The sequence below is a fragment of the Mustela lutreola genome, chromosome 8 (genome assembly GCF_030435805.1).
Source record: "Mustela lutreola isolate mMusLut2 chromosome 8, mMusLut2.pri, whole genome shotgun sequence".
Taxonomy (NCBI): domain Eukaryota; kingdom Metazoa; phylum Chordata; class Mammalia; order Carnivora; family Mustelidae; genus Mustela; species Mustela lutreola.
In genome coordinates this window covers 58,438,120-58,465,727 of record NC_081297.1, presented here as the reverse complement: position 1 = coordinate 58,465,727, position 27,608 = coordinate 58,438,120, and the positions used below count along the sequence as shown (strand labels likewise).

Genomic DNA, 27,608 nt, shown 5'->3' with positions numbered 1-27,608 from the left:
ATGGATAAAGATATGGAATGGAATATTATCAGCCATGAAAAGAATGAAGTCTTGCTGTTTGCAACCACACGGGTCAATCTAGAGAGTATAATGCTAAGTGAAATAGAAAAAGACAAATACGACACGATTTCACTCAGATGTGGAATTTCAGATATGAAACAAACAAACAGAGAAAAAAAGAGGCCAACAACAAAAAAAAGTCTTAAACACAGAGAATAAATTGGTGGTTGCCAGAAGGAAGGTGGGTATGGGGACTTAAGAGTACACTTACTTTGATGAGTACCAAGAAATGTATAAAATTGTTGAGTTACCATATTGTACATCTGAAACTAATATAACATTGTTGGTTATACTTGAACGAAAAAATAAGTTAAAACAAACAAATAAATAAATAAATAAATTTTAAGAGCAAAGATTTCACTTGAAAAAATTAAAAATAAAAAGTTCCGGGTGCCTGGGTGGCTCAATGCATTAAGCCTCTGCCTTTGGCTCAGGTCATGATCTCAAGGTCCTGGGATCAAGTCCCTCATTGGCCTCTCTGATTGGCAGGGAGCCTACTTCTTCCTCTCTCCTTCTGCCTGCCTCTTTGCCTACTTGTGATCTCTGTCAAATAAATAAATAAAATCTTTTTTTAAAAAAAAGTTCCTTAAATTTGCATAATTTAAAAATCAAAATAGCATAATCAAAAAAAGTATTTTTATGTAGTCTTTCTGTCTCCCTCTTCTGAATTTTAGCAGCCTTGATTCTTGCTTACTGTGCATTGCCCTGTCTACCTTGTAATATCCATATTTATGCACTCAAACACTTTCCTGCCTCACGATTTCCATATTTCCCATTTCCCCTGTCTGAAATCTTCCCTGGGTTCTTCAAAATGCTGTCTCACTCTCATCTTTCTGATCCTGGCTCAGTGAACCTTCCTTGACCTCCTAAATCCTCTCTAAGCTCACCATCCTGATACTTTCATTCAAGGCTTCATCACAGTCACTAGTCATCTTATTTATGCATTTGTTTGGTTAATTCTTAACTCGCCCCAACCTCTCATCTCCAGTGATAAAGCAGGCTCAGGAGCAGTGTACGTCTTGTTCTTTGCTCTACTCCAGTACTTACAGAGTGCCTGACACAGTAGACAAAAAGGGTATACCACATGTTCAAGGAACGTTTCAGCTCTCGCCCTAGAACCCCCTCTCGACGGGCACTTTTTCTTCCTCTAGCAGATGCTCTTCAAGCCTTATCCAGAGTTGAAGTTTCCTTCCCTTCCCTGGCTGTGGGCACCATTGTGAGCTGTTCCCACCTGCAGTCTTTTTGGATCCCTTTGTCTGGAGACGCCTGAGAGTTATATTCTTCTCTCTCCCATCCCTGCCCCTTAACAACCATAGAAGCCTGGCACTGGTGACAGAGAGGTGGAGGGGTGGGGAGGTACAAAAGCCATCCCTTCTCACTTGTCTCTAAGCAGGATAGACTCTACAGTGTAGTTTCCATCCAGATCTCCCCACGTCCTTTCTTGGCCTCTCCTCTTCTATCCTGCGTTCTTTACCTGACCACAGCTTCTTTCTTGCCAAATCACTTGACAAGGACCCTCACCTTGGGCTCTGCTTCTATGAAACCTGACCTGAGGCACCTGGCTCTCTGCTTAGCTGGCACATTACTCATCTTCCCAGACTTAATCATTTGTCTGTAGAGTGACAAATCTTCCCAGTTTTCCCAGTACTGAGGCATTTCCTAGTATGCTGGACTTCTGCATCTGCTTCTTCTTCTTTTTTTTTTTTTTTTAAGATTTTATTTGTTTGACAGACAGAGATCACAAGTAGACAGAGAGGCAGACGGGGGGCACGGTGGAAGCAGGTTCCCTGATGAGCAGACAGCCCAATGCGGGGCTTGATCCCAGGACCCTGAGATCATGATCTGAGTCAAAGGCAGATGCTTTAACCCACTGAGCCACCCAGGCGCCCCAGTATGCTGGACTTTTAAAGCTAAAACCAGGACAGTCCTAAGTGAAATGAGATGGTAGACCACCTTTGAGAAAGTTTTTCTGGCCAGCCCGATCGGGCCAAGAAAATAGCTCTCCCCTCTGCTCCCAAGCATACAGTGCACATTCCAATCTCGACAATTACCGCACTTATAATAATCCACTCTCTCCTCTGTTCACTCAAGCAGTGATTTCCTGAAGGCAGAGTCTGTGCCTTTTATGTGAGTACCCTGTGCCTAGTTCATGCCTGCTATGCCATAAGCATTTGTACATATTTTTAATAACTTAATTAATAAGATCAGGATCCCTGCTTGCTTCATTCTTCCATCCACAAAGCTTTGCACATAGCAGGTGCTTCATAAATATTTGTTAATAATTAAAGAGCTAATATTCAGTCTTGGAAATAAGGCCTCTTCTCTGGAGGTCCCTCAAAGCCCAAATAAAATGTTGCTTGGCAACAGGAAAACAAGATTAAAAATGAAGAAACCTGGATTCAGGTGCCAATTTTACCAATAAATTGCTTATCTAAATCCCTCTAGATTATGTCTCTCCATCTGGGAGTCAGGATAATGAGTTGTCTGTTACTTGGTCTTTTGACTTTTACAAAGCAACTGCACAGGTGTCTTTGTCTATCCTCACCCACTCTCCTGTGATCAGAAGTCATTTCTGCCACTGCCCAAGTGAGGTGACTAAAATCTCACAAAGGCTAAGACAGTTGACCCAGACTGCACCAGGAGTGCAGGAAAAGCCAGGACAGGAACGAGGCCTTCACCAGAACAGACCTTGAGGTCTGTGAGCAAAGGAGCCCCTTTCCTAGTCAGCTCTGCAACCCCAACATCACATATACTCCTGAATCCATAGTATGACCTCAAATATTACTTGAACTAACTTGCTTCAATCTGACCCTTAGGTCAATGATCTTTCCACTGCACCAAAATACCAGCTCTATTCTTTGACCTCTGAATGACTGGGAGGTTCAGTTAAGACAACAGATGGCAGAGCTCTTGATAAAACCTTAAATAGGGGATGCCTGGGTGGCTCAGTTGGTTGGGCAGCTGCCTTCGGCTCAGGTCATAATCCCGGCGCCCTGGGATTGAGTCCCACATTGGACTCCTTGCTCAGCAGGGAGCCTGCTTCTCCCTCTGCCTCTGCCTGCCATTCTGTCTGCCTGTGCTCACTCTCTCTCTCTCTGACAAATAAAATCTTAAAAAACAAAAACAAAAACAAAACAAGACACCTTAAACACTAAGCAAATGTTAAGATATTGATTATTTTTGCTGTTTCTGTGTGACCGCCAGCTCCTGGTACGCTCCATCCTTCCATTCCCCGGGGCCCAGAAACATGGGCTGGCTTTTCCCACAAGGCCTGTCCTTCGTGTACATTTCTGTATTCCTTCCCCACCAAACTCCTCCACACCAGCCTCCACCCCCACTTCCCTCCTTGCAACTACCACCAGCTGCCTGATATGCCCACCTGCGCACGTGCACGCACATACACACACCTTCTCCTCACCATCGCTGAAATAATTTATCCTCTCCAAGACAACCTTGATGAGTTGCTCCAGCCAGCTGTCATCATTGATGGCCAGTAACGACCGACTTGAAAACTAAGAGGAAGGGAGAAGAGGACCACACAGAGCAGTGGCTGGGCTTTTCTGCCTCATGGAAGTGGGTCAGAAAGAAGCAAGAGACAAGGGGGTATGGTCTGTGAATATGAAAAAAGAGCTCAAGAAATGGGGAAGAGCTGAAATACATAGGGGGGGTTAGTTAGGGCTGAAGAATAACAATATAGGGACAATGATGGTATTACCAACTCTATGTGTGAAACCCTTTACAGTTTGCAAGGCTCTCCTTTTCCTGTATTATCCTATTTAATTCTGGGAGATGGAAGTTATTTCCATTTTGCAGATGAAGGAGCTGAGGCTGGCAAAGGCTAAATTACTTGCCCAAGGACACAAAGCTAGGGCCCCGTTCCCATACTCTCTCTGGACAGTACAATTTTGAGGGTGTGGAATGTAGGATAAGGTCCAATGTAGAGGCCGGGAGTCCTCTCAGAACCTCAGAAAGAGGTCCTCTTGAGTAGGGAGGTCCCTTGATCATGTCTCTAGCTCAGGGGGTCTGGGGCCTCTTCTCCTTAAGGATCCTAAAGAGGGGAAGGAAGGCAAGTGTGGAGAATGGTATGTCTCTTAGAGTGCGTACCTGGAGCAGCCTGTCCTCCCACTCCTCCTGATCCAGATTCTTCTCAGTGTGATCTAGGAAAGAAGAGAGTTATAGGGACCTGCAGACCAGAAGGCCCCAGCCAGGGAAAAAGAACCAACATTGGAACACCATTCCAACAGGTTTTTGCCCATCATCTCATTTAATTTGGATTGCGATCCTACAAGATAATTGTTCCCCCTTCTTTACAGAGGCTCCAGGAAATGTATGACTTTTCAAAGGTCAAACATACCCCGCTGGCAAACGTTAGAGCAAGGATAGGAACCTGGGTCTCTGGTTCCAAAGCCCACACTCTTTCCCGATCCTCTGAGCACAAGAAAGAGCGTTCTGGGAAATCTGGAGGCACAGAACTCTGGGCTGCATATCTGTTCAGTGCAGAACATTGTCCAAACAAACAGACCTACCCAAACGGCATCTCAGAAAGACAGAGACTGGTCCTGGTGCTCCTTACACCAGGGAAGATCCATCCTGCACCTCAGGACTTCATCTCGGATTCTGCCCCAATGCCCCAGCTCCATTCCTCCCACCTCGAAGCCAACCCCTCACCATCCAGAATCTGCAACATCTGGGGAATCTCCTTCATCCACAGCTGGCCCACATTTGAGTTGATAACAGGGTGCAAGGAGGTGATAGGATGCAGGGCATGTAGTAGCCTTAGAGAGCTTATCCCAAGCTCCCTTTCTTTATAGGACTTCAGGGCAAACACCTGGGAAGCGAAAGAAGCAAGCAGGAGGCAGAGAAAGGATTGAAGGGAAGAGAAGGAAGAAAATCAGAACAAACTCATAGAATGGTGGAGCTGAGGCTTAGACCCTTCCTATTCTTTTCCACCTGTGAACTCCTACATATTCTGCATGGTGCTCTCAAAATGTTGCCTCCTCTCTGAATCCTGGAGACCAAGTCTTCCCCTTGCTCTACTAAGATTCTGTCATAACTTACGTATTCCTCTACTAGCATCTATCACACTGCATTCTGGGTGGTTATTCCCAGGCTTGTCTTTCCCACTAACTCTGTGAACACTTCAAGGGAAGTTCTATACTTTGTCTTTCAAAGTTTTCATAATGTCTAGAACATTCTCACAGCATTCTTGCTGAGAAAATGAGATCTGGAAAGGCATGCAGACTTTCCCAAGATCAGCAGAGAACAGCTCACTATAAGGCTACGTAGGACACAGGTCAGACCTTCCCCAGCCTCACCACTTCCTCACTTCAGGTGTCAGCACTATGGTCCCAATTCCCTGCCCCAAGCTGTTTGATCATCTCTCCCCAAAGCCCCTATGCTCTTTGACCCTGCCCCTTATTAGATGCCCATCTCAATGCCTGGAATAACCTAGTACTCAACTATTTGTGGAATGAAGAGATGGACGGATGGATGGACAGTATTCATCCTCTACATTTATCACTTACCACAAGATGGGTCAGAAGTTTCTGTGGGGAGATGAACTGGGTAGCTAAATTAAAGAGAGAATAAAAGAAGAGGACAGAGTCAGTATCAGCTCCAGGATGCCCAACTTTCAGTCCCTTCTCCCACCCAACAGCCCACCACCCATTCTTCAGGGCAGGAGTAAAAGCAAAGTGGAGAGTGATTATTGGTGCCATTGCTCTGGGGATTGTGACATTCTGACTTACCCTAAAAACAGACCATTTTCAGTATTAAACACACACACACACACACACACACACACACCCCTTCTACCTGTCAGAATGGCTATCATCAAAGACAAAAATAAAAAGTATTGGCAAGAATATGGAGAAAAAGGAACCCTCGTGCACTGTTGCAGGGAAAACAAACTGGTGCAGCCACTGTGGAAAGCAGTACGGAGTTTCCTCAAAAAACTAAAAATAGAAATCTCATACAATCTAGTAATTCCACACTGGGCATTTACCGAAAGAAAACAAAAACACTAATTTGGAAAGGTACAGGTGCCCTTCTGTTTACTGCAGCCTATTTACTGCAAGAGCCACGACATGGAAGCAGCCCAAGTGTCTGTCGATAGATGAATGGCTCCAGAAGAGGTGGTCTGTACACACAGACAAACACATACAAGGAATATTACTTGGCTATAAAAAGAATATCTTGCCATTTATGACAACTTGGATGGAACTCGAAAATGTTATGCTAGGTAGAAGTTTGACAAAGAAAGACAAATACCGTATGATTTCACTTATGTGTGGAATCTACAAAACTAAACACATGAACAAACAAAAATAGAAACAAAAAAACCCATAAATATGGAGAACAGACAGATGGTGGTCAGAGGGGAGGGATGGGCAAGACAGGTAGAGGGGAGTAAGAGATACAAACTTCCAATTATAAAATAAATGTCATGGGGATGAGAAGTACAGAATAGGGAATGTAATGAGTAATCTTGTGATGACACTTGTGGTGACAGAGGGTGACAACACTTACCATGGTGAGCATACAGTAATGTATAGATCGTCAGATCACTAATATTTTTAAAGATTTTTTTTAAAGGTTTTATTTATTTATTTATTTATTTGAGTGGGGAGAGTAGAGAGAGAGAAGAAAAGGGAGAGGCAACCTCCTTGTTGAGCCAAGAACCTGACACGGGGCTTGATCCCAGGACCCTGAGATGATGACCTGTGACAAAGGCAGACACTTAACTGAGCGAGCCACTCAGGAGCCCCCATACAGAACACTGTATGTCACTTATACCACAATAAAAATATTCAAATAAAGAGACAGACTAGGGAAGAAAGGCATTGTCCAGCGGAAGCATGGTAAACAGTCACCACTCGTGAGTGTGTCCTATTAGTTTATACCTTGAAAGGATCTCCCACTATCCTGAGAAGTTCTTATCCAGGCACACATTTTCATGCCTTTCATATTTGAAAATCCTAGGTCGACCTTTTAAATATCTATTGTTTACACTGATTATAATCAGGACTCTCAACACTGGGAAAGTCATTTGCTACCTCTCCACCTTTTAAACCCTAACAGACAATGCTTATTTTCCAAACACACAAACTCCCACACACCCCAAGTAATGTGCCAAACAGATAGCCTCACCCCGACTCTGACTCTCCCTGGAAGTAGCAGTCAGGGATTGGGTGAGCAAAGAGTGAGGCTCAGAGTCGGGGCAAAGAACTAAGGGTCAGGAATGTCTGTGTACGCATTACTTTTAATTAACAACAAAGTTTGTGCATCTCTACTCCAGTAGAGGAATAGAGGAAAAAGGATCTGTTGGGGTGGGGGTGGAGGGGTGGATCTTGCCTCTCTTCCAGAAGAATCCCTTTTCATCCATGTGAAGAGCCAAATGGAATCAAGCTGCTGCCCTAACCCTTTGCCTTCCCCCTCCGTCCAGGCCCAGGCTCACAGCTGTGCCCTTGTGGCCCTCCCAGCAGATCTGCACCCTCTCCCCACACCCCTCCAGAGTCCCAGTCCCTCTCCCACCCTCCCCTCCCGCCTGTGGCAGCCTGTTTCACAACTGCCCCCTCTCCACAGTCTCCTCGACCTGTGTACTTACGACTGAGGTGGAAGCTGCTTAGATAGGGAACCTGGCCCAGGGACCGGGCCTTCAGAGCCATGTCTGTAGCTATCTTACTCAGCAGCATGAAGGCCAAGGTGTTGTTGGGCTGGCATGCCAAGGTGATCAGTTTGGGCAAGGACACCTGGCAGAAGAGGTGGCAAGGGGATTCGATGTCAAGCTCCAAATTAGTCCCAATCATAAGTTCTCTAACCCTTTGACTTTGTCCTCCTTTCTAGCAGGGGCATTTGAGACCTGTATACCCAGCCCCCTCCATCTCACTGATAATCCCCCTTCCCTCTCCTCCTTCCCCCCACATGTTGGTAAAACACAACCAAGGTCCTGATGAAAATTACAACAGGATGGACTTGATTAAATAGAGGGGCTTCTTGAAATGTGGAATTGTGTGACTTGTCATCGCCTTCACAGGGGGGCATTCCGGGGGCAAAAGACATGCTAGCCGTGGGGAGACAGCTTGCTGGGAGGGAGAGGGGGGTGTCTGGGAAGAAGAGTAAATCACAGCTGTCCTTTGCTTCTCATGGCCCCTGACTCAGCTCTGACCCACACAACAACTCGTAGAGTCTCCAAGAATCCTTAGAGGCTGCTAAGAGTGGGCAGGTTGGATAATTGCCCGTCTTTTTTTTTGGGAGAAACTATAGCCTGGAGAGCAATTTACTCGAGATTTTATAGCCAGAAACCGGCTGAGCAAGACCCAGGCTCAGGCCTCCAGGTTTACCACCCAGTGACCCTCTGCTCCACTGAACCACTCCTCAGAGGAGCCCCAGACACTCGAGTGGGAACAGACAGAGGGGGGAGGGTAGAAGGGACAGTACAGGGGGTTAGGTGGAGTGGGGGGAAGGGGGAGACAGAGAGAATGCAATCTGGGGGTCAGGGTATCTGGGCAGCCAGGAGAGGAGGAGATGAAGGAGCCTCTTTGACCCTAGCTGCTTGTACCATCTGTAGGATTTCGGAACACATTCGTTGGATGTCCTCTTCATTCTGGAATAGGAAAAGATTTAAATCTGAAACCAATGCTAGCTGAGTCTTCTGATTCAAGGCCTCCCCTGGCTCACTGCTCAGAGTTTTAGACACCAAAGCCCCTTCCCACTGTGCCAACGATGCCCTCTTCTTCTTTCCCTCGTGCTCCCGAACCTGCCCTTCTCTTGCTGCCACCCTCTGTCCCCTCCCTGCCTGGCCCCTGCTCACAGAGCAGGCAGACTCGCTGAGCTTGATGACATAGTTGATGATGATATTCCCCTGGGGCACGGCCAAGTAGTCATGCCGGCCCAGCATCTCGATGAAGTGCAGGAGGGCCTTCCGTACCTGCAGGGGGTAGTTTTGAGGGGGGAGCGTCACCTGTCATGTGACTAGATAGGAAGGCACATCAGTATGACCCTTCATGTTCCAGGTGAGAACACAGAGGACAAGAGCCTGTGACAGGAGTCTTCAAGGGACTCAGATCTCCCAACTTCAAGCCCAATGTGACTCTTCACTGGTCTCTAGGTGATGACAGACAACCCTACTCGACCCTGAAGTTCTAGCCTATTTCAGTTCTTACCATTCTCCTGAAGAACTGTAAGCACTGAGCTTGCCCACGCCTTACATAAGTAATGGACAGAAGAGTTGGGTAGGGAGAAATCAGAGTCCAGGAGAAGTCCCATGTTCTAGCCTTCATAAGGAAAGTCAGAAATGAATCCCACAAGTCTGAGGGCCCAGCCCTCAAGATCCAAGTCTCTCCATCAACCTTCTGAAGATTTAGGAATTGGTTTTTAGGGATGGTGCCATAGTTGTCCACCTGGTCCAATCCAGAGCTGGGAGCAGTATTTGCTGCCTCCAATTCGGGCAAAGGTTGCTAAAAATATGGTGCCACGGACCCCATGCTAGATATGATGTTTGAGGTCTTCTTTCCCCCAAGAAAACTGAATATTTAGGGGGCAGAATTAGTATGCAGGGTGCCTGGGTGGCTCAGTGGGTTAAAGCCTCTGCCTTCAGCTCGGGTCATTATCCCAGGGTCCTGGGATTGAGCCCCGCATCAGACTCTGCTCCGCGGGGAGCCTGCTTCCTCCTCTCTCTCCCTCTGCCCGCCTCTCTGCCTACTTGTGATCTCTGTCTGTCAAATAAATAAATAAAATCTTTAAAAAAAAAAAGAATTAGTATTCCTTAGAGCTCTGTGTCCCCACTGACGAGGCTCAGAAAATAGGTAGGAACCACCTGTCCACTTCTCAAATCCTTCTCAGGCTCCGAAGAGCTCACATGTAACCCATGGGCAGAGTCTGAGGCCAGGGCGGGCTTGGTAAGGGGATGCCTAACCTCTCTCATCCATGAACAGCCTCCCCTCTCCATTTTATACAACTTCAAGGTCTCAAGAAAGCAACTGCCCTCCCGGCCCAAATATTCTGCCTTTCTACTCACTGGTTTGAGATCGTCCTGAATCATGATGATGACGGAATGCATCACTTCATTCTTCAGTTGCTCTGTCTGGGGCACTAGAGAAAAGACACACACGCAGCTGGGGATCAGTCTCCTTCCGCCTCCTCTGTCGTATTGGGAGGCACAAGACAGACAGGTGAGAGGAATTCCAGGTACTGTCCTGGTCTTCGAGGACCAGATAGAGCGCCCAAAGATTATCTCCACCATCCCTCTGCTTCAAACCAGACTGAAGAGTGACAAAAAATGGGATTTTCATCAAGCTGGCTTTGGAGCCCCAGCTCTTTCCAGTCTCCTACGAATGCCCACGAACCCAGTCAAGCTATTCCCGCAACCCCCACTGCCCCATACACCACAACCTTTAAAACTATGACAACTGTTCTTCTTTATGTAAATTCCATCTCCTAACTCACTGTTACAATCTCCTTCCCTGCTCCAGAGCCCATCCCATCTCCCGACTGACCCCTTCTCTATATTCCTATTGCAAATAACCACGGTCACATTTGAACAACTTTTCACGTATTATCTTGCATTGTTTCACACTCTGAACGCAATAGTGAACTCTTTGAGAGCAGGGACTATGTCTTATTTGAGTGTCTGTTCTCAGTGCCTTGCATTCTGCTAGACACAGAGCAAAGGTCTAGCAAACACTGGATTGGAGTTGATGCTTGTTCCCCAAGATCATAATCACAGACTAAACCACTACAAAACTCACTGCATATTGGGGAATAGTCTAAGTATCTCACATCCATTTTCTCATCTAACCTTCACGAAAAAATCCTAAAGGAAGCATTACCTTCATTTTCAGGTGAGAAAATAGAGGCACAGACTAAAAGCAATCTGCCCCTGTTTACACAGCTAATAAGAAGTGAAGCCAAGATTTAAACCTACTGAATTTACTTTGAGTTTACATTAAGTTTAAAACTGTGACTTGAACTATACATGGGACTGTTTCCCGGACAAAAGAACTCTCATAGGAAAGAAGATCCCCGAGATTAGGCCAATGGTCACTCACCTTCTGGGAACACATCCATGAAAACTTGAAGGGCTGATACTATCTTGGCTGGATCACTTGTTTTCATGGTCTTTTGTATTAAGAATAGCACCTGATCATTGTATAACTTGGCTATCAGAAGGGGGCAAATACAAGGGAATCAAGAGTAAGTTTAACTAGCGAGTGGTAAGTAGAAGTAAATCATGCTTACAGCAAACCATGATGTCATGAACCAGATAAATTAGGGTCTTTTAGGCTGGAGAAAAGGAAGAGGATTGGCATCTAGCTAGATGCTTTCCTAAGTTGGGCTCTGTCCCTCCCCTGCCCCACCATGTGCCCTCCCATAGGTCAGCATGCCTCACATGATCATTAGTGCTGTAATGACAAGATCACCCTTCTAAGCTTGTATTCATTGAAGAAGAAAGGGAAGCCAACTTCAGGTGAAGGGAGTGGAGCTACATCTTTGCCCCTTAAGATTCCTTGAATTTCAAGCAAAGCTCACACGGATTATTTTGCATCTGTTCTAGAAGGATAGAAGCCCCTTATGAGAACCTAGGTCCCTGCTCTGGTCCAGGGAGACACGAAGGTTACTCTAAGTGCCCACCCACACAAATACCTAGGTTTAGGGAACTGTGTTAACTTACATAGGGTGTAGAAAGCCTTCAGGGCAAAGATATGGTTCCGTGCAGAGTGAGGCTCTGACTCCTGGACTGTTTCACTCAGCTGTGGGGAGACCAATGCCATCAGACCCAGGAGGACTGAAATTAGGGGCCATGGGTGTGGATGGAGGAACCAAGGCACCATGGAAAGTGTAGAGCTTAGCCATAAAGGGGAATAGGAAAACAAACCCAGGAATCCACATTCCCAGCCCCAAAGAGAAGACAGTGGCAAGCAAATTAATCATACAGAAGGTAACACCTATTTGCAAAATGTTCAATTACCTTCTTACTCTAGGCTGCAACAGAGAGGCCCTGACATTTTTCACAGACATGATGGGGTGCTTTGAACCTCTTGCCATTTAGCTAGAGATTAGGGGGAGCAACAAAGTTCTGTGACCTTCAAGGAACACACAGAACGTACCCAATTTATCTCATGGAGAATATTCTAGTCTATGCCCAGAATCCAGACATTTATCTATTCCAGGGAAACCTGAGATGTGTATGGTTAAGGTTACCATGTGAAAGACACCTGCCTTTACAGAGGTTGTGACCTGGGCTGTGGGAGCCATCGCCTCCAAAGAAGAGAGAAAAAGCAAGCCCAGGATGCTTCTAGCCCCACAGCACTCACCTGATTGAACAGCATGTCTGTAATATTTTCCAGCTGGGATTCCAAGTTTATACCTCCACAGCCACTAAGAGCCAGAGCATCCATAAGTTGGTAAATACACTGTGTGCATAAAGACAGAGTAAGCATAAGGTAGCCCAGACTTGCCACAGCCTCTGCAGAAATCCTCTGTCCTCACATCTTCTCTTCAAGGATGGGCCAAGTCATCATGGTTTCACACTGCCCTCTTGGATCCTTCCAAAAAAGGCTCAGGGTCTAATTCTTTCATAGTCAAATACAGCCATGACTTGCCCTTCCCCCTGACCGAGTAAACTACACTTACTTCCAAATAATCTCATTACTCCACAGAAAACTTTAGGGAAGGTCAACATTTCGAGTATTGGCTGACTTCAAGGGAGCAGAGTAAATTAATCAGAGCCAAAGCAAGAACTGATTCCATGATTCTATGAGTTTCAAAATTCTGAAAACTGAATCTAAAAGACTACATTTCTACTCTCTGCCTGGTGGTTTCTTTTTTTTTTTTTAAGATTTTATTTTTATTTTATTTGACAGAGAGAGAGAGAGATCACAAGTAGGCAGAGAGGCAGGCAGAGAGACGGAGAGGGAAGCAGACTCCCTGCTGGGCAGAGAGTCCGACGTGGGGTTCGATCCTAGGATCCTGAGATCATGACCTGAGCCGAAGGCAGAGGCTTAACCCACTGAGCCACCCAGGTGCCCCTACCTGGTGGTTTCTTATTATTTTGTGGGTTCTTCTTATCACTGGTATACAACAGTTCTACAGATAACCTTAGTTTTCACATGTGTAAACATGCCATTTGGTTTTCTTAAAACAGGTTTATTAACATCTGATACCAAAAATGATATGTATCTAAGGTGTCCCAGGGTGTCTGGGTGGCTCAGTGGGTTAAGCCTCTGCCTTCAGCTCAGGGTCCTGGGATAGAGCCCCTCATCAGCCTGTCGGCTCAACAGGGAGCCTACTTCCCCCTCCCCCTCTGCCTGCCTCTCTGCCTACTTGTGATCTCTCTCTCTCTCTCTGTCAAATAAATAAATAAAATATTTTTTAAAAATAAAGTGTTCAATTTATTAAGTTTTGATAAATGTATACTCTCAGGAAACCACCACTATTAACGTAAGGAACATACCTACTACACCTGAAGTTTCCTCTTAGGTCTTTGTAATTTCTCCTTCCCTCCCCTTCCAGCACCTTTCCTTTCCCCAGGCAAATATTGATCTGCTTTCTGTCATTACAGACCTTCACTTCCTTTTTAAGAAACTGCCAAACCGTTTTCCAAGGTGGTTTGCCAGTTTACATTCTGACAGATGTATAGTGGCATCTTGTGATGATTTTAAAGTCCCTCACATCTATGCAATGTTGAGCAACTATTACCGTGGTGGCTGTCTTGTCATCCTCATATCTTCTTTGGTGAAGCAGCTGTTCAATTTTTTGGTCTGCTTTTTAAATTTTTTTAAATGGGTTTTGTGTTTTTCATATATTCTGGGTATGTGTGTGATTTGCAAATATTTTCTTCCAGTCTGGCGCCTGTCTTTTCATTCTAACAGAACAGAAGTTACTCACTTTGATGAAGTCCACTTTATTCGTTTTGTGTTCTTTAATGGATCATGTTTCTGGTTTGTAGCTAAGACATCTTTGCCTACTCCAACTGCACACAAATTTCTCCTGTTCTCATCTAGAACTTTGATAATTTTAAGGTTTACATTTAAGTATGAGCCATTATTTTTTAAGATTTTATTTGTTTATTTGACAGACAGAGATCACAAGTAGACAGAGAGGCAGGCAGAGAGAGAGAGAGAGGGAAGCAGGCTCCCTGCTGAGCAGAGAGCCCGATGCAGGACTCGATCCCAGGACCCTGAGATCATGATCTGAGCGGAAGGCAGCAGCTTAACTCACTGAGCCACCCAAGTGCCCTAAGTATGAGCCATTTTTAAAAAAAGACTTTATTTATTTATTTGACAGACAGAGATCACAAGCAGGCAGAGAGGCAGGCAGAGAGAGAGGAGGAAGCTGGCTCCCTGCTGAGCAGAGAGCCCGATGTGGGGCTCAATCCCAGAACCCTGAGATCATGACCTGAGCCGAAGGCAAAGATTTAACCCACTGAGCCACCCAGGTGCCAACAGTATGAGCCATTTTGAGTTAATTTTTATACATGGTATGGGGCGCCTGGGTGGCTCAGTGGGTTAAGCCGCTGTCTTCGGCTCAGGTCATGATCTCAGGTCCTGGGAACGAGTCCCACATCAGGCTCTCTGCTCGGCAGGGAGCCTGCTTCCTCCTCTCTCTCTGCCTGCCTCTCTGCCTACTTGTGATCTCTCTCTGTCAAATAAATAAATAAAATCTTTTAAAAAAATAAAAATAAAAATTTTTATACATGGTATGAGGTATGGATTGAAGTTTTCTTTTTGTGTATAGATATACAAATGTTCTAGCACCATTTGTTGAAGAGACTATCTTTTCTCCAAAGAATTGCCTTTTCACCTTTGCCAAAAAAATCACTTGGCAGTAAATATGTAGGTCTATTTCCAGAATCTCTATTCAGTTCCATTTATCCATTCATCTGTCTTAATACCAATACTACAGTCTCCATTGCTGTAGTTTTATAAGTTGTCATTCTTTCTCTAAACTGTTTTGGCTGTATTGGGTCTTTTTCATTTCCATGTGAGTTTTAGAATCAGGTTGTCAATTCCTATTAAATAAAGCCTTCCGGGGGGGCCTGGGTAGCTCACTTGGTTGGGTGACTGCCTTCGGCTCAGGTCATGATCCGGGAGTCACAGGATCAAGTCCCACATCAGACTCCCAGCTCAGTGGGGAAGTCTGCTTCTCCCTCTGACTCTCCCTCTCTCAAATAAATAAATAAATAAATAAAACCAGAAAGGAAACAAGCAAGACTGCTAGGTTCTTTTTTTTTTTTTTAAGTAGGCTCCACACCTAGTGTGGAGCATAATATGGGGACTCTGAATTGACTGACCAACCCAGGCGCCACAGACTGCTAGGATTTTGGTTAAGCTTGCCATGAATCTGGGGCACCCACCTGGATCAATCAGTGGAACAGGTGGGACTCTTGATCCCAGGGTTGTAAGTACAAGCAAGCATCATATTGGGTGTAGAGATTTTTTTTTAAGATTTTATTTTTATTTTATTTGACACAGAGAGAGAGAGAGAGAGATCACAAGTAGGCAGAGAGGCAGGCAGAGAAAGAAAGGGGGAAGCCGGCTCCCCGCTGAGCAGAGTCCGACGTGGGGTTCGACCCTAGGACCCTGAGATCATGACCTGATCTCAGTGTCCTAGAAAAAAAATAGAGACCTGAGATCAGCTCATGATCTCAGGGTTCTAGGATTGTGCCCCGCATCGGACTCTCTGCTCAGCAGGGAGCCTGCTTCCTCCTCTCTCTCTGCCTGCCTCTCTGCCTGCTTGTGATCTCTGTCTGTCAAATAAATAAATAATATCTTTTAAAAAATGTCTCATACTTAAATGTAAACCCTAAAATGATCAAAGTTCTAGATGAAAACAGGAGAAAATGTTTTTAAAAATGAGATTTTTAAAAAAGAGGATTGCAATGAATCTAGATCAACTTGGGAAGAACTGATAACTTATTAATATTGAATCTTCAACCCCTGAATACTGCACATATTTCTATTTACTTAAGTCTTCTTTAATTTCCTTTAGCAATGATTAGTAGTTTCCAGTGTACAGGTATTACCTTTTTTTCAGATTTATTCATGAGTATTTCATATTTTTATGCAAATAATCATGTTGCCTATGAATAAAGACAACTGTACTTCCTTTCCAATCTGTGCGCTAATAGGGTAAAGTTGTTTGATAGTCCTCAGATCTTCTGTACACTTTCTGATCATCTACTTGTTCTATCAATTGTTGAAAGGATGTTGAAATCTGATTGAAATTATGGGTTTTTCTGTTTCTCCTTGCAGTTCTATTAGTTTTTGCTTTATATAGTTTTAAAGCTCTGTTATAATAACAGACACATAATAGCAGGTACATAAACATTTAGAATTGTTAGGTGCTGTTGATAATTGACCCTTTCATCATTATGAAATGACATTTTTTAATACTTTATGATATTCTTTGCTCTGAAATATACTTTATCTGATATTAATACTGCAGAAACAGCTTTTTTCCATAAATGTTAACATGGTACAGCCATACCTTGTTTTATTGCTTCACTTTATTATGCTTTGGAAGGTGTTTTTGTTTTTTTATAAATTCAAGGTTTGTAGTGACCCTATATCAAGCAAGTCTGTCTGCACCATTTTCCCAACAGCATTTGTTTACTTTATGTTTCTGTGTCACATTTTGGTAGTTCTTATAATATTTGAAATTTTTTCACTCTTATTTTTGCAATGGTGATATGTGATCACTGATTATAACTCACTAAGGTCTCCAATGATGCTTTCTTTTAACAATAAAGTATTTTTAAAGCACTTATATTGTATTTTAGATAAATGTTATTGTACACTATACTACAGTGTAGTGTAAATATAGGTTTTATATGCACTGGGAAACCAAAAAATTCATTTTACTTGCTTTACTGCAATATTCATTTTATTGCAGTAGTCTAGAACCAAACCTGTAATAACTCCAAGATATGCCTAAATATTTTTATTTATCCTTTTACTCTTAATCTATTTGTATCTTTATCTTTGAAGTGCATTTCCTATAGGAAATATAGGATATAGGTGGGTATTGTTTTTTTAATCCATCTGACAATCTCTGCCTTTAATTGGGGTACTTAGACCACTTATATATAATATGATTATCTATTTACTTACTTATTTATTAATTATGGTTAGGCTAAAATCTATCATCTTGCTATTTGTTTCCTACTAGTCCTAATTCTTTGTTCTCCTGTCCCTCTAACTCTGCCTTCAAATTAATTGAATATTTTTTATAATTCCATTTGATATCCTTTGTTGGCCTATTAGCCATAACTCTTTATTATTTTAGTGGTTGCTAGACAGGGTTTGTAGCACACATTTTTTAAAAAGATTTTATTTATTTATTCATCAGAGAAAGAGACAGTGTGTACAAGCAAAGGGAGCAGCAGGAAGAGAGAAAAGCAGTCTCCCCGCTGAGCAAGAAGCCTGATGCACAGTCAATCCCAGGACTCTGGGATCATGACCTGAGCTAAAGGCTGGCACTCAAAGGACAGAGCCACCCAGGTGTCCCTATAGCACACATTTTTAATTTATCCTGGTTAATCTTCAAGTGATATTATACTACTTTTCGTACACTAAGTATAGGTATACTAATACTACACTTTGTGCTATTGTCGTCATAAATTTTACTTCTACATACAACAAATTCCACACTACATTGTTATGTTTGTTAAAATAGTTACCTTATAAAGAGATTGTTTAAATAAAAAAAAAATTCGCTCACATAATTACCATTTCTAATGGTTTTCTTCATTCTTTCGTATAAATCCATAATTCCATCTGGTATCATTTCCCTTCTGCCTGAAGGACTTTAACGTTTCTTATAATATGGGTCTACTGGTGATGAATTCTTTCAGCTTTTTTTAATGTGTGAAAATGTTTTTTTCTCTTAGTCTGAAAGATATTACCACTAAGCACAGAATTCTAGGATATAGTGTTTCTCTTTCAGTACCTTGAATTCTACTATGTTTTCACTTGCATTGTTTCCAATTAGAATCTTTATTCCTCCCCCTTTGAAACGTGTTGTTTTCATTGTTTCATTTTTTGTTTTTACTTTCCGCATTTAAGATTTTCTCTTTTCCACTGGTTTTGAGAAATTTGAATATAATATGGTTTGGTGTAGTTTTATGTTTCTTGTGTTTGGGGTTTACTTAGTGCCTTGGAACTGTGAATTTATCAATTTCTTCAGATTTAGAAAATTCTCAACCACAATTTCTTCAAATATTTTTCTGTCTTTCCCCTTTTTGGTGGAACTCCAACTGAACATAAATGAGGCTGCTTGAATTTGTCCATATCTCACGAAGCTTCCTCTTTATCCTCCTTCTCCTTTCCTCCCTCCTCCTCCTACTTCTTTTTATCTTTGTGTTTCATTCTGTATACTTTTTATTGCTATGTCTTCAAGTTAATCAATCTTTTCCAATCTAGCTTTCAAACCTACAGAATACAGTTAGAATACCTGTTTTAGTGTCCTTGTCTACCATTTCTGTGTGAGTTCTGGGTCAGTTTTGATTGATTTTTCTCCCTATTATACATCATAATTTCTTACATCTTTGTGTGTCTGGTGATTTTTTATTTAATGCCACTCATTGTAAATTAACCTTATTAAGTGCTGGGTATTTTTGTATTCTTATATTCTTGAATTTCTTCTGGGATGTAGTTACTTGGAAATGGTTTGATTGTGGGGGGAGGGTCTTGCTTTTAAAATGTGTTAGACCAAACAGTATTCAGCCTGCTCTTAATTTTGCCCCACCTTCTCAGTGCTCTACCCAATGCCTATGAGTTATGAAGTTTTCAAGCTGGTTGGTGTGAACAGGTACTATTCCTGGCACCATGTGAACTCTGGCTACTGTTCTCTCAATTCTTTGTTCTTTTCCTCACCTGAAACAGTTTCCTCATATTCACAGACTGTTTAATATTCTGCTTTGTAAACTATAGCTTCATTGGTCTCCCTGGATTCTCACTGCCACCTTGTCACCTCAGGAAGTCCACTAGACTCTTCCTGGGTTTTCTTTCCCTATGCCACAACCTGGAAACTCTCTTAAGAAAATTAGCTGGGACAACAAGAGGGCTCACCTCATTTTTTTCCTATCAGGAATCACTGTTCTTTGTTGCCTCCTACCCAATGTCTTAAAAACCATTATCTCATATACTTTGTCTAGCTTTTAGTTGTTTCAGGCAAGAGAGTAAATCTGCCCCAGTTACTCCCTCTTCACCAGAAGCAGAAATCCCTCCACTGGATTTTGGATATTCAACATTTCCTCTTTTCCTTCCCCTACCTGATGGATTCCCATTAGGGCCAGTTTGCTTAACTAGGGCTGGTTAGTGCTGGTTGATGTCCAACCAAAATTATATTATAGGCTGATAAATATCTTGATTCTCAATCACCATGCCCTGGAGTGAGAGAGGAGGAAGAAGGAGAAGGGAAAAGGGAGTAGTCAAAACATTTCCACTGTGTGACACATGAACAATCTGTGGACTAGTAGTTGGAGAAAAAATCTCGTCCTCCAACTGACTAATTGACTACATAGAGCAAACCTTTGTTCCAAATTCACAGACCCTACCCTAGGCAACATGCAGACACATGCCAGGAGGGAGATCAAACAAGAGATTGTGTGGGTGGTCCATTAATCGGAAAACTCAGAGTAGCTATGTGAGAAAGTTCATCTCTTTCTATAACAAGGGAAGTGCATTTGAGGTGGTGGTGTAATGGTAGACTGCAAACCGTAGTCCCTGGAAACTCGATGTTAATGAGTGTTGCACAAAAAAAAAAAAAAAAAAAAATTCTCATCTTGGAAATTCACAAATGTACATTAGCATATTTAGCAACCCTGAAAAATAGACCTCTCAGATGCCTATTCTGAGGTGCATAATTAACCATTATCTCTTAGATATCTTTTAGAGCTGTCATGCTCTAAAATCCATCATTGTGTTAAAACGGAAACCAGATTCCCACAGGTTTCTTCCAGCCAATGACTGAATATGGCAAGTCCGCTAAGGCAGACCTACTCCTTCAAGATATGGGACTTTTCTGATGGGTGGCTTTGGTTCAGGGACTCCATGTTGGCCTTACTGAAACTTTTTTAGAACCATACTGTCATCTAAGGCCTTCCTCACTTTTTCCCTCCTTCCCTTCCCTCCCTCCTTTCCCTTCTCCTTGCCAAGGTTCAGACATACATCGCCATCTGAGTGCTCCCAGCCTCCTCTGGCTCCCTCCCTATTTTCCCTCACAGATGTTCCTCCAATAAACCTCCTCCAACTCTAACACCATGTTGGTGTTTGCTTTTTGTAGGACAAGACTAGCCTGTGTATTGAAGGCTCTAAGGAAATTCTACATTTAAGATACTAATTTTAACTCAGTATTTCCCACCCATTTTGCCAAATAACACAGGTTACTTTGTGAAATACCCATTAAAAGTTGGATGGAACTTTGTTGGAGGAATGCCACTGAAATGGAAGGACTAAAACAACAATCAGAAATTTTTGGTTCCAGTACTGCATCCTTTGCTCCTAAAAATACTTAACATTAGTATAACAATTCTTAGGTAGGCAGAATTCTGTAATGGCTCCCAAATTTCAGGCCCTCTTTCCCAGTTACTGAATCAAGCAGTAATCTAGATGTTGATATGAAGGGATTTTCACAGATGTAACTAAGGTCCCACATTAGTTGACCTTAAAACAGATTATCCAGGTGGGCTTTGTCTCTCTAATGAGCCATTTATGTCTGAATCTAGAGGTCAGAAACGGGAAAGTCAGAGAGATTCAAAGGGCTATTCAACAAATTCAACAAATGTGCAGAGTGGAATTCCAACACAACCTTATTTAACAAAAACAAGCTTCAGGCTGGATTTGGCCTGTGGGCCATGCTTTGCCAAGCCTAGCATTAATTACTCAATAAATGTGGAAAGCAAAAACTAATTAAATTATCTTCTCACCCCATTCCAATCACCTGGGAAATGTAGAAAGGTGTCACTTTTGCAGATACCAAAGTCATAAGCCATCGGGTTAACCGGTTCACTTCATTCTTGAGTTTGGAGGATGGCATGAGGAAGAAGAGGTGACCGATTATTACCATAGCTTGCTCTGTCACCTGTGCCCAAGGAGACACAACAAACTTGCCTCAGCTCAGGGATGAAGACAAGACAATTCCTTAGGGGCTTTTCCTTATTCATCTTTTTATCCCCAGGGCCTAGCACAGTGCCTGGCTAATAACAGTAATCAGTAAATTTAAGTTGCTTAATTGTGTATTTAACAAATATGGAGCTTGACAGTGGCATTTTCTGACATACTCTTCTGGAGAATGGGAAACAGAGCCCAAGGAAAGTCACCCTGCTCTTTTGGAAGAGCCATTGAAGTTATCCTTCCACCATTAAATAGACAGACATGGCCCTGCCCCATCTTTGGCTCAAGACTTACTCCTGCAGCCATCCACTCAACCCCACTACTCCAAATCCCACCTTGTTGTTGGTCTTTAGGGACCAACGATTGAAGAGAAGCCTGAGGGTGAGATAAGCCTTGAAGGACACGGCCTCTTTTGTGATGTCCATTATTTCATCATCTGTAGTGGACAAATCCACATGTTTCCGGGCACTGATGACCAGTCCTTTGAGCACTGTGAGGAATGCAGGGAGTATGAGCTGCCCATCACCTTTCCCTTCCCCTGGGAAACAAACACACATGTGGGCACAGTCTTCTCATCTCCAACCCTAAAAGTGTTTCTAGGGTCCTATACTGGGAAACACCAACCCATTCACCACCACTCCAACTATTTTTCCTTTGTGACCACACCTGGAACACAGCAAGGGAAGGAAAAGTGGTTGAGGGTATCAACGCCGATAGCATCCTTATCAAACTTGGTCCTTGCCCCAATCCAGGCCAAGAAGTCAGATGCAGAAGAGCAGCTGTTCACACCTGGTCTGCTCTCAGTCATTTCCTGGCCCTCCCCAGCCTTCCTGGATCCCTACTTAGAGGGACCAGCCTCTTTATTTGCCCTTCTTTCCTCCCTCCCTGATTCCAACAGAGTCTTCCCCAGACCCTCCTGACCCTTACCATGACATAATGCCAACATATCATCCTCTGTTTGGGCCATCCTCAGAAGGCGCAGGATATATTCCCATGTGACCCCAACGTATGAAGCTGCATCTAAGAGGGAAAGTACAATAAAGACATCCCTATCCCAGGGAGGGGAACATCCTTCACTAAGGCCAGGAACATCCTTCACTAAGGCCAACATTATAGACTGGAGGCCAGGATACCCAGGTTCTGATCCTAGTTCTACCTCCAGAGTCTGGGCAACCCTGAACCTGTTATTTAATTTATCTGAGTTTCAGCTTCTTTAACTGTTAAATAGCAGTACAGTTCCTGACGTGACCACTGCGCAGGGATGCTGGGAGGATCAAGCTCGATAGTGGATATTAGCATAGCACAAAAATGCAAATTATTAGGACAGGCTAAACATGAACACTCCTTTACAAAAACCCTTAGGAAATAGAGAACTATGCTGTCTGAGATGGATGTGAAGACATTTGCCCTGATTAGATCAAGCGACATGTTTCCAGCTTCTGTTGCTGTGTCCTCTGTGCTCGCTGGGTCATGCCTTGTCATTTTGAGCCCAATGCTCAGAAGGCAAACTTACTCCCCCCAGACTCTCTTTCCCCCAGTTCCAAGTGGTAGAGAAAAGGTCACTAGTCCTGTGACTTGATTGCCTTTTCACACTTTGTGATAGAGAGAAGGGAGCAGAATGGGTAAGCGAGCCACCACCATCACCAGGAGCCACTAGGGCAGAGACTGAATGGTGAGTCTCTGCCTCCTCCTGCCTACTCTATTAACTTCCAAGCCTCTAACCAAATTCAACACTGCATGCTCCCTTAAATAAAGCCCTCCTTGCTTCCTCCTTGCCCCCACCCACCACTGCTGAATGGGTACTTTCTATTCTGCCTTCTCTCTTCACCTGGAGTCTTCTTTCCAGCTCTGTGGGTCTCCCATGCCCTAATACATCCTATTATGCCATTCTTGGTCTCCAGAAACTCCCTCCTGAGGTCCCAGGAGCCCAGTAGGGATCCTAGTTTGTTCTCCCACCTGCACATACACACCCATGACTGAAATAAGTGGAGATGTCCAATGAGAGAAATCAGGAATATAAAGCTGATCTAGAGCATATACAATGTCTCCACGCCCTGCTGCCCCTGTTCTCTTCTCAGACTAACTCAGATTATACCCTGGCGGTGGATGAGTCTCCCCACTGCAGTCAGGAGGCAGTTTGGGGGCAAGGTGTTGTGCCATCTGTCCCACAGCTTAAAGATGACCATTCCTGGAGACTGGAACCCCAGAGCCATTAGGACCGTAGTACACAGCTCCTCCAGTTCTCCCTCGGGCTTCTGGAAAAGAAAGATGAACTATTCAAAGGCTAATCCCCAAGATGAGTCCCGTAACTTCTAAGAATCAGCTTTGGTCAATAAGTGATTCTCTTCCATCTAGAAGGCAAGAATTCCACTACCACCCCATCCAACAAATGCCTTCCCAGTGATGGAGGGCAAGACCTTCCTAGAGCATGCAAAGAACAGGTAGACAAAAAAATCTGCAAAGTCTCTGTGTTGGGGGCAGGGGGGTTGTGGGGATTGAAGATTTTAGAGCAGAGAAATTCCCACACAGCACCCAGGGAATCATCAGGAAGGTGAGTAGATTATGGAAGCAACTTTGGAAATCTCTGGCAGGTCAAGAATCTTGATCATAAGACAGGCATGCCAAAGAAGGCAGGTAAACCAGAAGAAAGATAATTCATAGGTAACCAAGAAAATAAGAAATGAGATTAACCAGTGTCAGGAACGTGCATGTAAAGTACGTGGGTAGATAGACAGGTAGACATTATGAACGTTCAGTCTAGAGGTGGGCTGGCACACGGGTAAGTGGATTTGAAAGACAGTGAGATGATTAGTTGAATTGCAGTAACAAAGCTGACTAAGGTATAGCAGGACACAGTCTGAAAACCAGGTCAGACTTGGAGCCCAACAGCCCAAATCCTTCCCCCCTTTCCGTCTCCCTTCTCCTGCCTCACCACTTTGCTTCACTGCTGTAGCTTGCAATTCTGTCTAGGTCATGGTCCTTGAGATATGCTCAGAGTATTAGGTACGGACTCCAGAAAACTGTTTAGAAATGAGACACTCACATCCCAGATCCCCATTGGTTTCCAAGTGTCATCATCCACCAGAAAGAACTCCTGGGCTCAGACCTGCTGTTTTCTTCCCCCAAAGTCCCCAGCCCAGAGGCACAGGCTCCTCACCGTGGTCCTCAGGTAGTCAACGAAGATATCGGTCACCTTCTGGCATAGTGGAGGTACCATCTTGTTGTTTAGGATTTTAACTTTCAGCAACTTGAGAGTTTTAAAGACATTATCTGTTGACAACTACAGAAGACAGGGGACTCAGGAAGAAAGGAAGGTTGAAGGGTAAAGATAATAAAGAGAATAAGGGCCCCTGGTAGAGAAAGGAAGAGGAGGAGTGAATCCAGGAAGAGGGTTAAAGCTGGATCAGGGATTGAGGGGATGGAGGGAATATGGGTCAGACTAGGGACACGGGAATCAGACCTGGAGCTATGATGGCCTGGACCAAGTAGTGCTCTGCTAACTGGTGATTTCTCCTACTCTCCTGGCACAACAGGTATGTACCCAACCAGCTCCCTGGATGGAAATGGTCCTGTGCTGGTTGGAGCCAGTAAAATGTCTGAGATGTCCTCACCTGATCAGCAGCTTGGAGTACCTCCATAATGTCCTCAATGTTCTTTCCTGAAGTATCCCATTCCTGGCTCCTCTCAGTGATCTCTGAGGACTGTATCATAGCTATAAGTATCTCTGTAAGAAGTAAAGAGCGTGAACTGGGGGAGTTGTTTCTCTCTTGCTACAGGTGGGCATTTCATCAGAGGGAGATACCATGCTACAAACAAAAACATACAAGGGGCACTGGGTGGCTCAGTGGGTTAAGCCTCTGCCTTCAGCTCAGGTCATGATCTCAGGGTCCTGGGATGGAGCCCCGCATTGGGCTCTCTGCTCAGCAGGGAGCCTGCTTCCCCCCCTCTCTCTGCCTGCCTCTCTGCCTACTTGTCATTTCTGTCAAATGAATAAATAAAATCTTAAAAAATAAAAAAATTTAAAAAAAATTTTTTTAAATATAAAAGTTCAGATTTGTCTTTACTACAGACATTATTTAACATGCTTTACTTACTTCACTCATTTGTAAAATGGTCATCGTTGTGGTAGTGATAGCAGGAGTTGCTGTTGTACAATATCCAACTCATAGAGTTGTTAGGCACATTATATGAAATAATATATGTGGAATAGTGCCTGACATATAGTAATAGCTCAGTAAATATTGACTACTATTATTCTCAATTAGAAACTGTTGGGACTGTACCCGAATCCACAGCATCCCCATATCTCTATAGGAGAAAAGATTTTTGTTGTCATTTTAAGACCAGGTCCTGGACATTAGATCAGGGTTAGGGGTAGCAAATGAGACAACCAAAAAAGCAACGAGAAAGGAAGTGTATTTAACAGGAGGGGAGAGAGAGGGAAAGGAGGAGAAATAGAGATGTTACATAAAATAAACAAGCCCAAATTCCCAAAGACATGTAGAAATCTAATGGTAGGAAAGACAACACAGCAAAACCAACAATTGGAACAGGAAATTAGTTCAGAGGAAATTAATTTTGTAAAACAGCCTCTGCAAGACTTCAATAAAATAATAGTAATGATAATAATTGTTGCCATCCTCTTCCTCCTCCTCATCATCAAACAAATATGCTTCGGATGCTAAAAAATGGAGAATAAAGGGGGTCCCTAGGGGTGCAGTTGGTTGAGGGTCAGACCCTTGGTTTTGGCTCAGGTCATGATCTCAGAGTCATGAGACTGAGTCCCGCATCAGGCTCCATGCTCAATGGAGTCTGCTGGAGATTCTCTACCCCTTTTCTTCTGCCCCTTCAGCTGACCCCCTCAAATAAATAAATAAACCTTTGAAACTGATTATGTAACTATAAAGAAGAGTTATTCAAGTAACTTTTAAACATAATATTCTAAGTGTGTGCCTTTAATGGGATATCTCCTAAGGATAAAAAGACCTGCAAAGAAGTCTTGAAATTTATCTAATGAGTTTGTTATTGGTAGTGTTATTGGGGAGGTAGTTATGAAACCATTGCGTATGTTGAAGTAAATATACTGTTTTTCAGCAAACAGGATTGTTAGCATGGAAGAAGGGAGCTGCAAATATAGAATGGGAGCCCATGATGTTTAAATTTTAATTAATTTTAAATAAATTAATAAAGACTTCATGATTTAAAGTATTTCTCTCTGTTGAAGATGCCCAAAAACCAATGAGCACACCTGCTACATACCATTTATACTCCACTCTTTTTTTTTTTAAGATTTTATTTATTTATTTGCAAGAGTGTGTGCAAGCACAAATGCGGGGATGGGCATTTTTTTTTAATGTTGATATCATACTTATATTATTTTACACTACTTTCCCTCATTACATCCATGTTTTTGGCTCTCCAGGCCCTATGTGTCCATGAAATGGAAGCTTTTGCTTCCTTAAGAATGTCTTGTCTGTCCTAGTAATGTGATTATCTCTGAAAGTCTTCTCAGGCTATGTAATATCCATGCCACTTCTTTGGGAAGTGGTGGTGGATCTAAAAACATTCAGTTAAGAATCAAGAAAAACATAAGGCTTCAGCCATGCAAGTTCTCTGACTCTTCTCCACATTTCTGTTACCATCACAAAGTTAGATGATTCTTTAATGCCCTACAGATACATTTTATTGCTAAAACGTTTAATTCTACCATTGCAATTTAAGTTTAAAAAAGTTACTTTTAAGCTGGAGGGCTCTGGCAGGGTGGGGGATGGTGGCGTCAAGATTGCCTTGATTCAAAACTGAGATTAGCCATTCTCCAGTTATGCGTCCTGGTGAGTTTCATCATTGCCGGATGCAATATGGGCCTAGATCTCATAACCCTGAGATCATGACCTGAGCCAGTACAAAGAGTTGGATGCTCGTCCAACTGAGCCACACAGGCATCCCTATAACCCACTCTTTTAAAAAAGGAAATAAAAAAAAAAGCCTTCTTGAAGAAATGGCAGATTTCTGGTCATAAATGATTGGGGGTAGAAAGAGTACAAGAGGGGCACCTGGGTGGCTCAGTGGGTTAAGCCTCTGCCTTTGGCTCAGGTCATGGTCTCAGGGTTCTGGGATCGAGCCCACATTGGGCTCGCTGCTCAGCAGGGAGCCTGGTTCCTCCTGTCTCTCTGCCTGCCTGTCTGCCTACTTGTGATCTCTGTCAAATAAATAAAATCTTAAAAAAAAAAAAAAAAAAAGAAAGAGTACAAGTAGGTCCCTATACTTTTGTGCCAAAAACAGACACATGCTCAAAAACCCAATGGGTATACACTAAAAAGGCAGAAGACCCAGATGAAAGGGGTCTCCCATTGGTCAAATGAGCAACATTTTGAACATCAAAAAGAATGACAATAATAATTTAAAATCCATTGAATAAAAAATAAAGAAGAA

At 43.3% G+C, this 27,608-nt stretch overlaps 1 protein-coding gene across 1 annotated transcript in view; it reads right to left on the bottom strand.

The window, feature by feature from the left end:
- The window catches only part of LOC131838637 (maestro heat-like repeat-containing protein family member 1), an 84,363-nt gene that overhangs the window by 52,510 nt on the left and 4,245 nt on the right, over window positions 1–27,608 (bottom strand). Inside the window, exons 2-18 of the mRNA XM_059185067.1 lie at window positions 24,788–24,900; window positions 24,334–24,456; window positions 23,272–23,431; window positions 22,104–22,196; window positions 21,512–21,666; window positions 21,004–21,144; window positions 12,375–12,473; window positions 11,732–11,810; window positions 11,109–11,219; window positions 10,079–10,152; window positions 8,873–8,989; window positions 8,621–8,665; window positions 7,667–7,811; window positions 5,586–5,629; window positions 4,729–4,888; window positions 4,165–4,217; window positions 3,468–3,572 (exon numbers count right to left, since the gene is read on the bottom strand). Of these exons, the coding sequence (XP_059041050.1) occupies window positions 3,468–3,572; window positions 4,165–4,217; window positions 4,729–4,888; window positions 5,586–5,629; window positions 7,667–7,811; window positions 8,621–8,665; window positions 8,873–8,989; window positions 10,079–10,152; window positions 11,109–11,219; window positions 11,732–11,810; window positions 12,375–12,473; window positions 21,004–21,144; window positions 21,512–21,666; window positions 22,104–22,196; window positions 23,272–23,431; window positions 24,334–24,456; window positions 24,788–24,886 (1,803 nt within the window). The 5' untranslated portion in view covers window positions 24,887–24,900. The remainder of the gene's footprint in view (window positions 1–3,467; window positions 3,573–4,164; window positions 4,218–4,728; window positions 4,889–5,585; window positions 5,630–7,666; window positions 7,812–8,620; window positions 8,666–8,872; window positions 8,990–10,078; window positions 10,153–11,108; window positions 11,220–11,731; window positions 11,811–12,374; window positions 12,474–21,003; window positions 21,145–21,511; window positions 21,667–22,103; window positions 22,197–23,271; window positions 23,432–24,333; window positions 24,457–24,787; window positions 24,901–27,608) is intronic.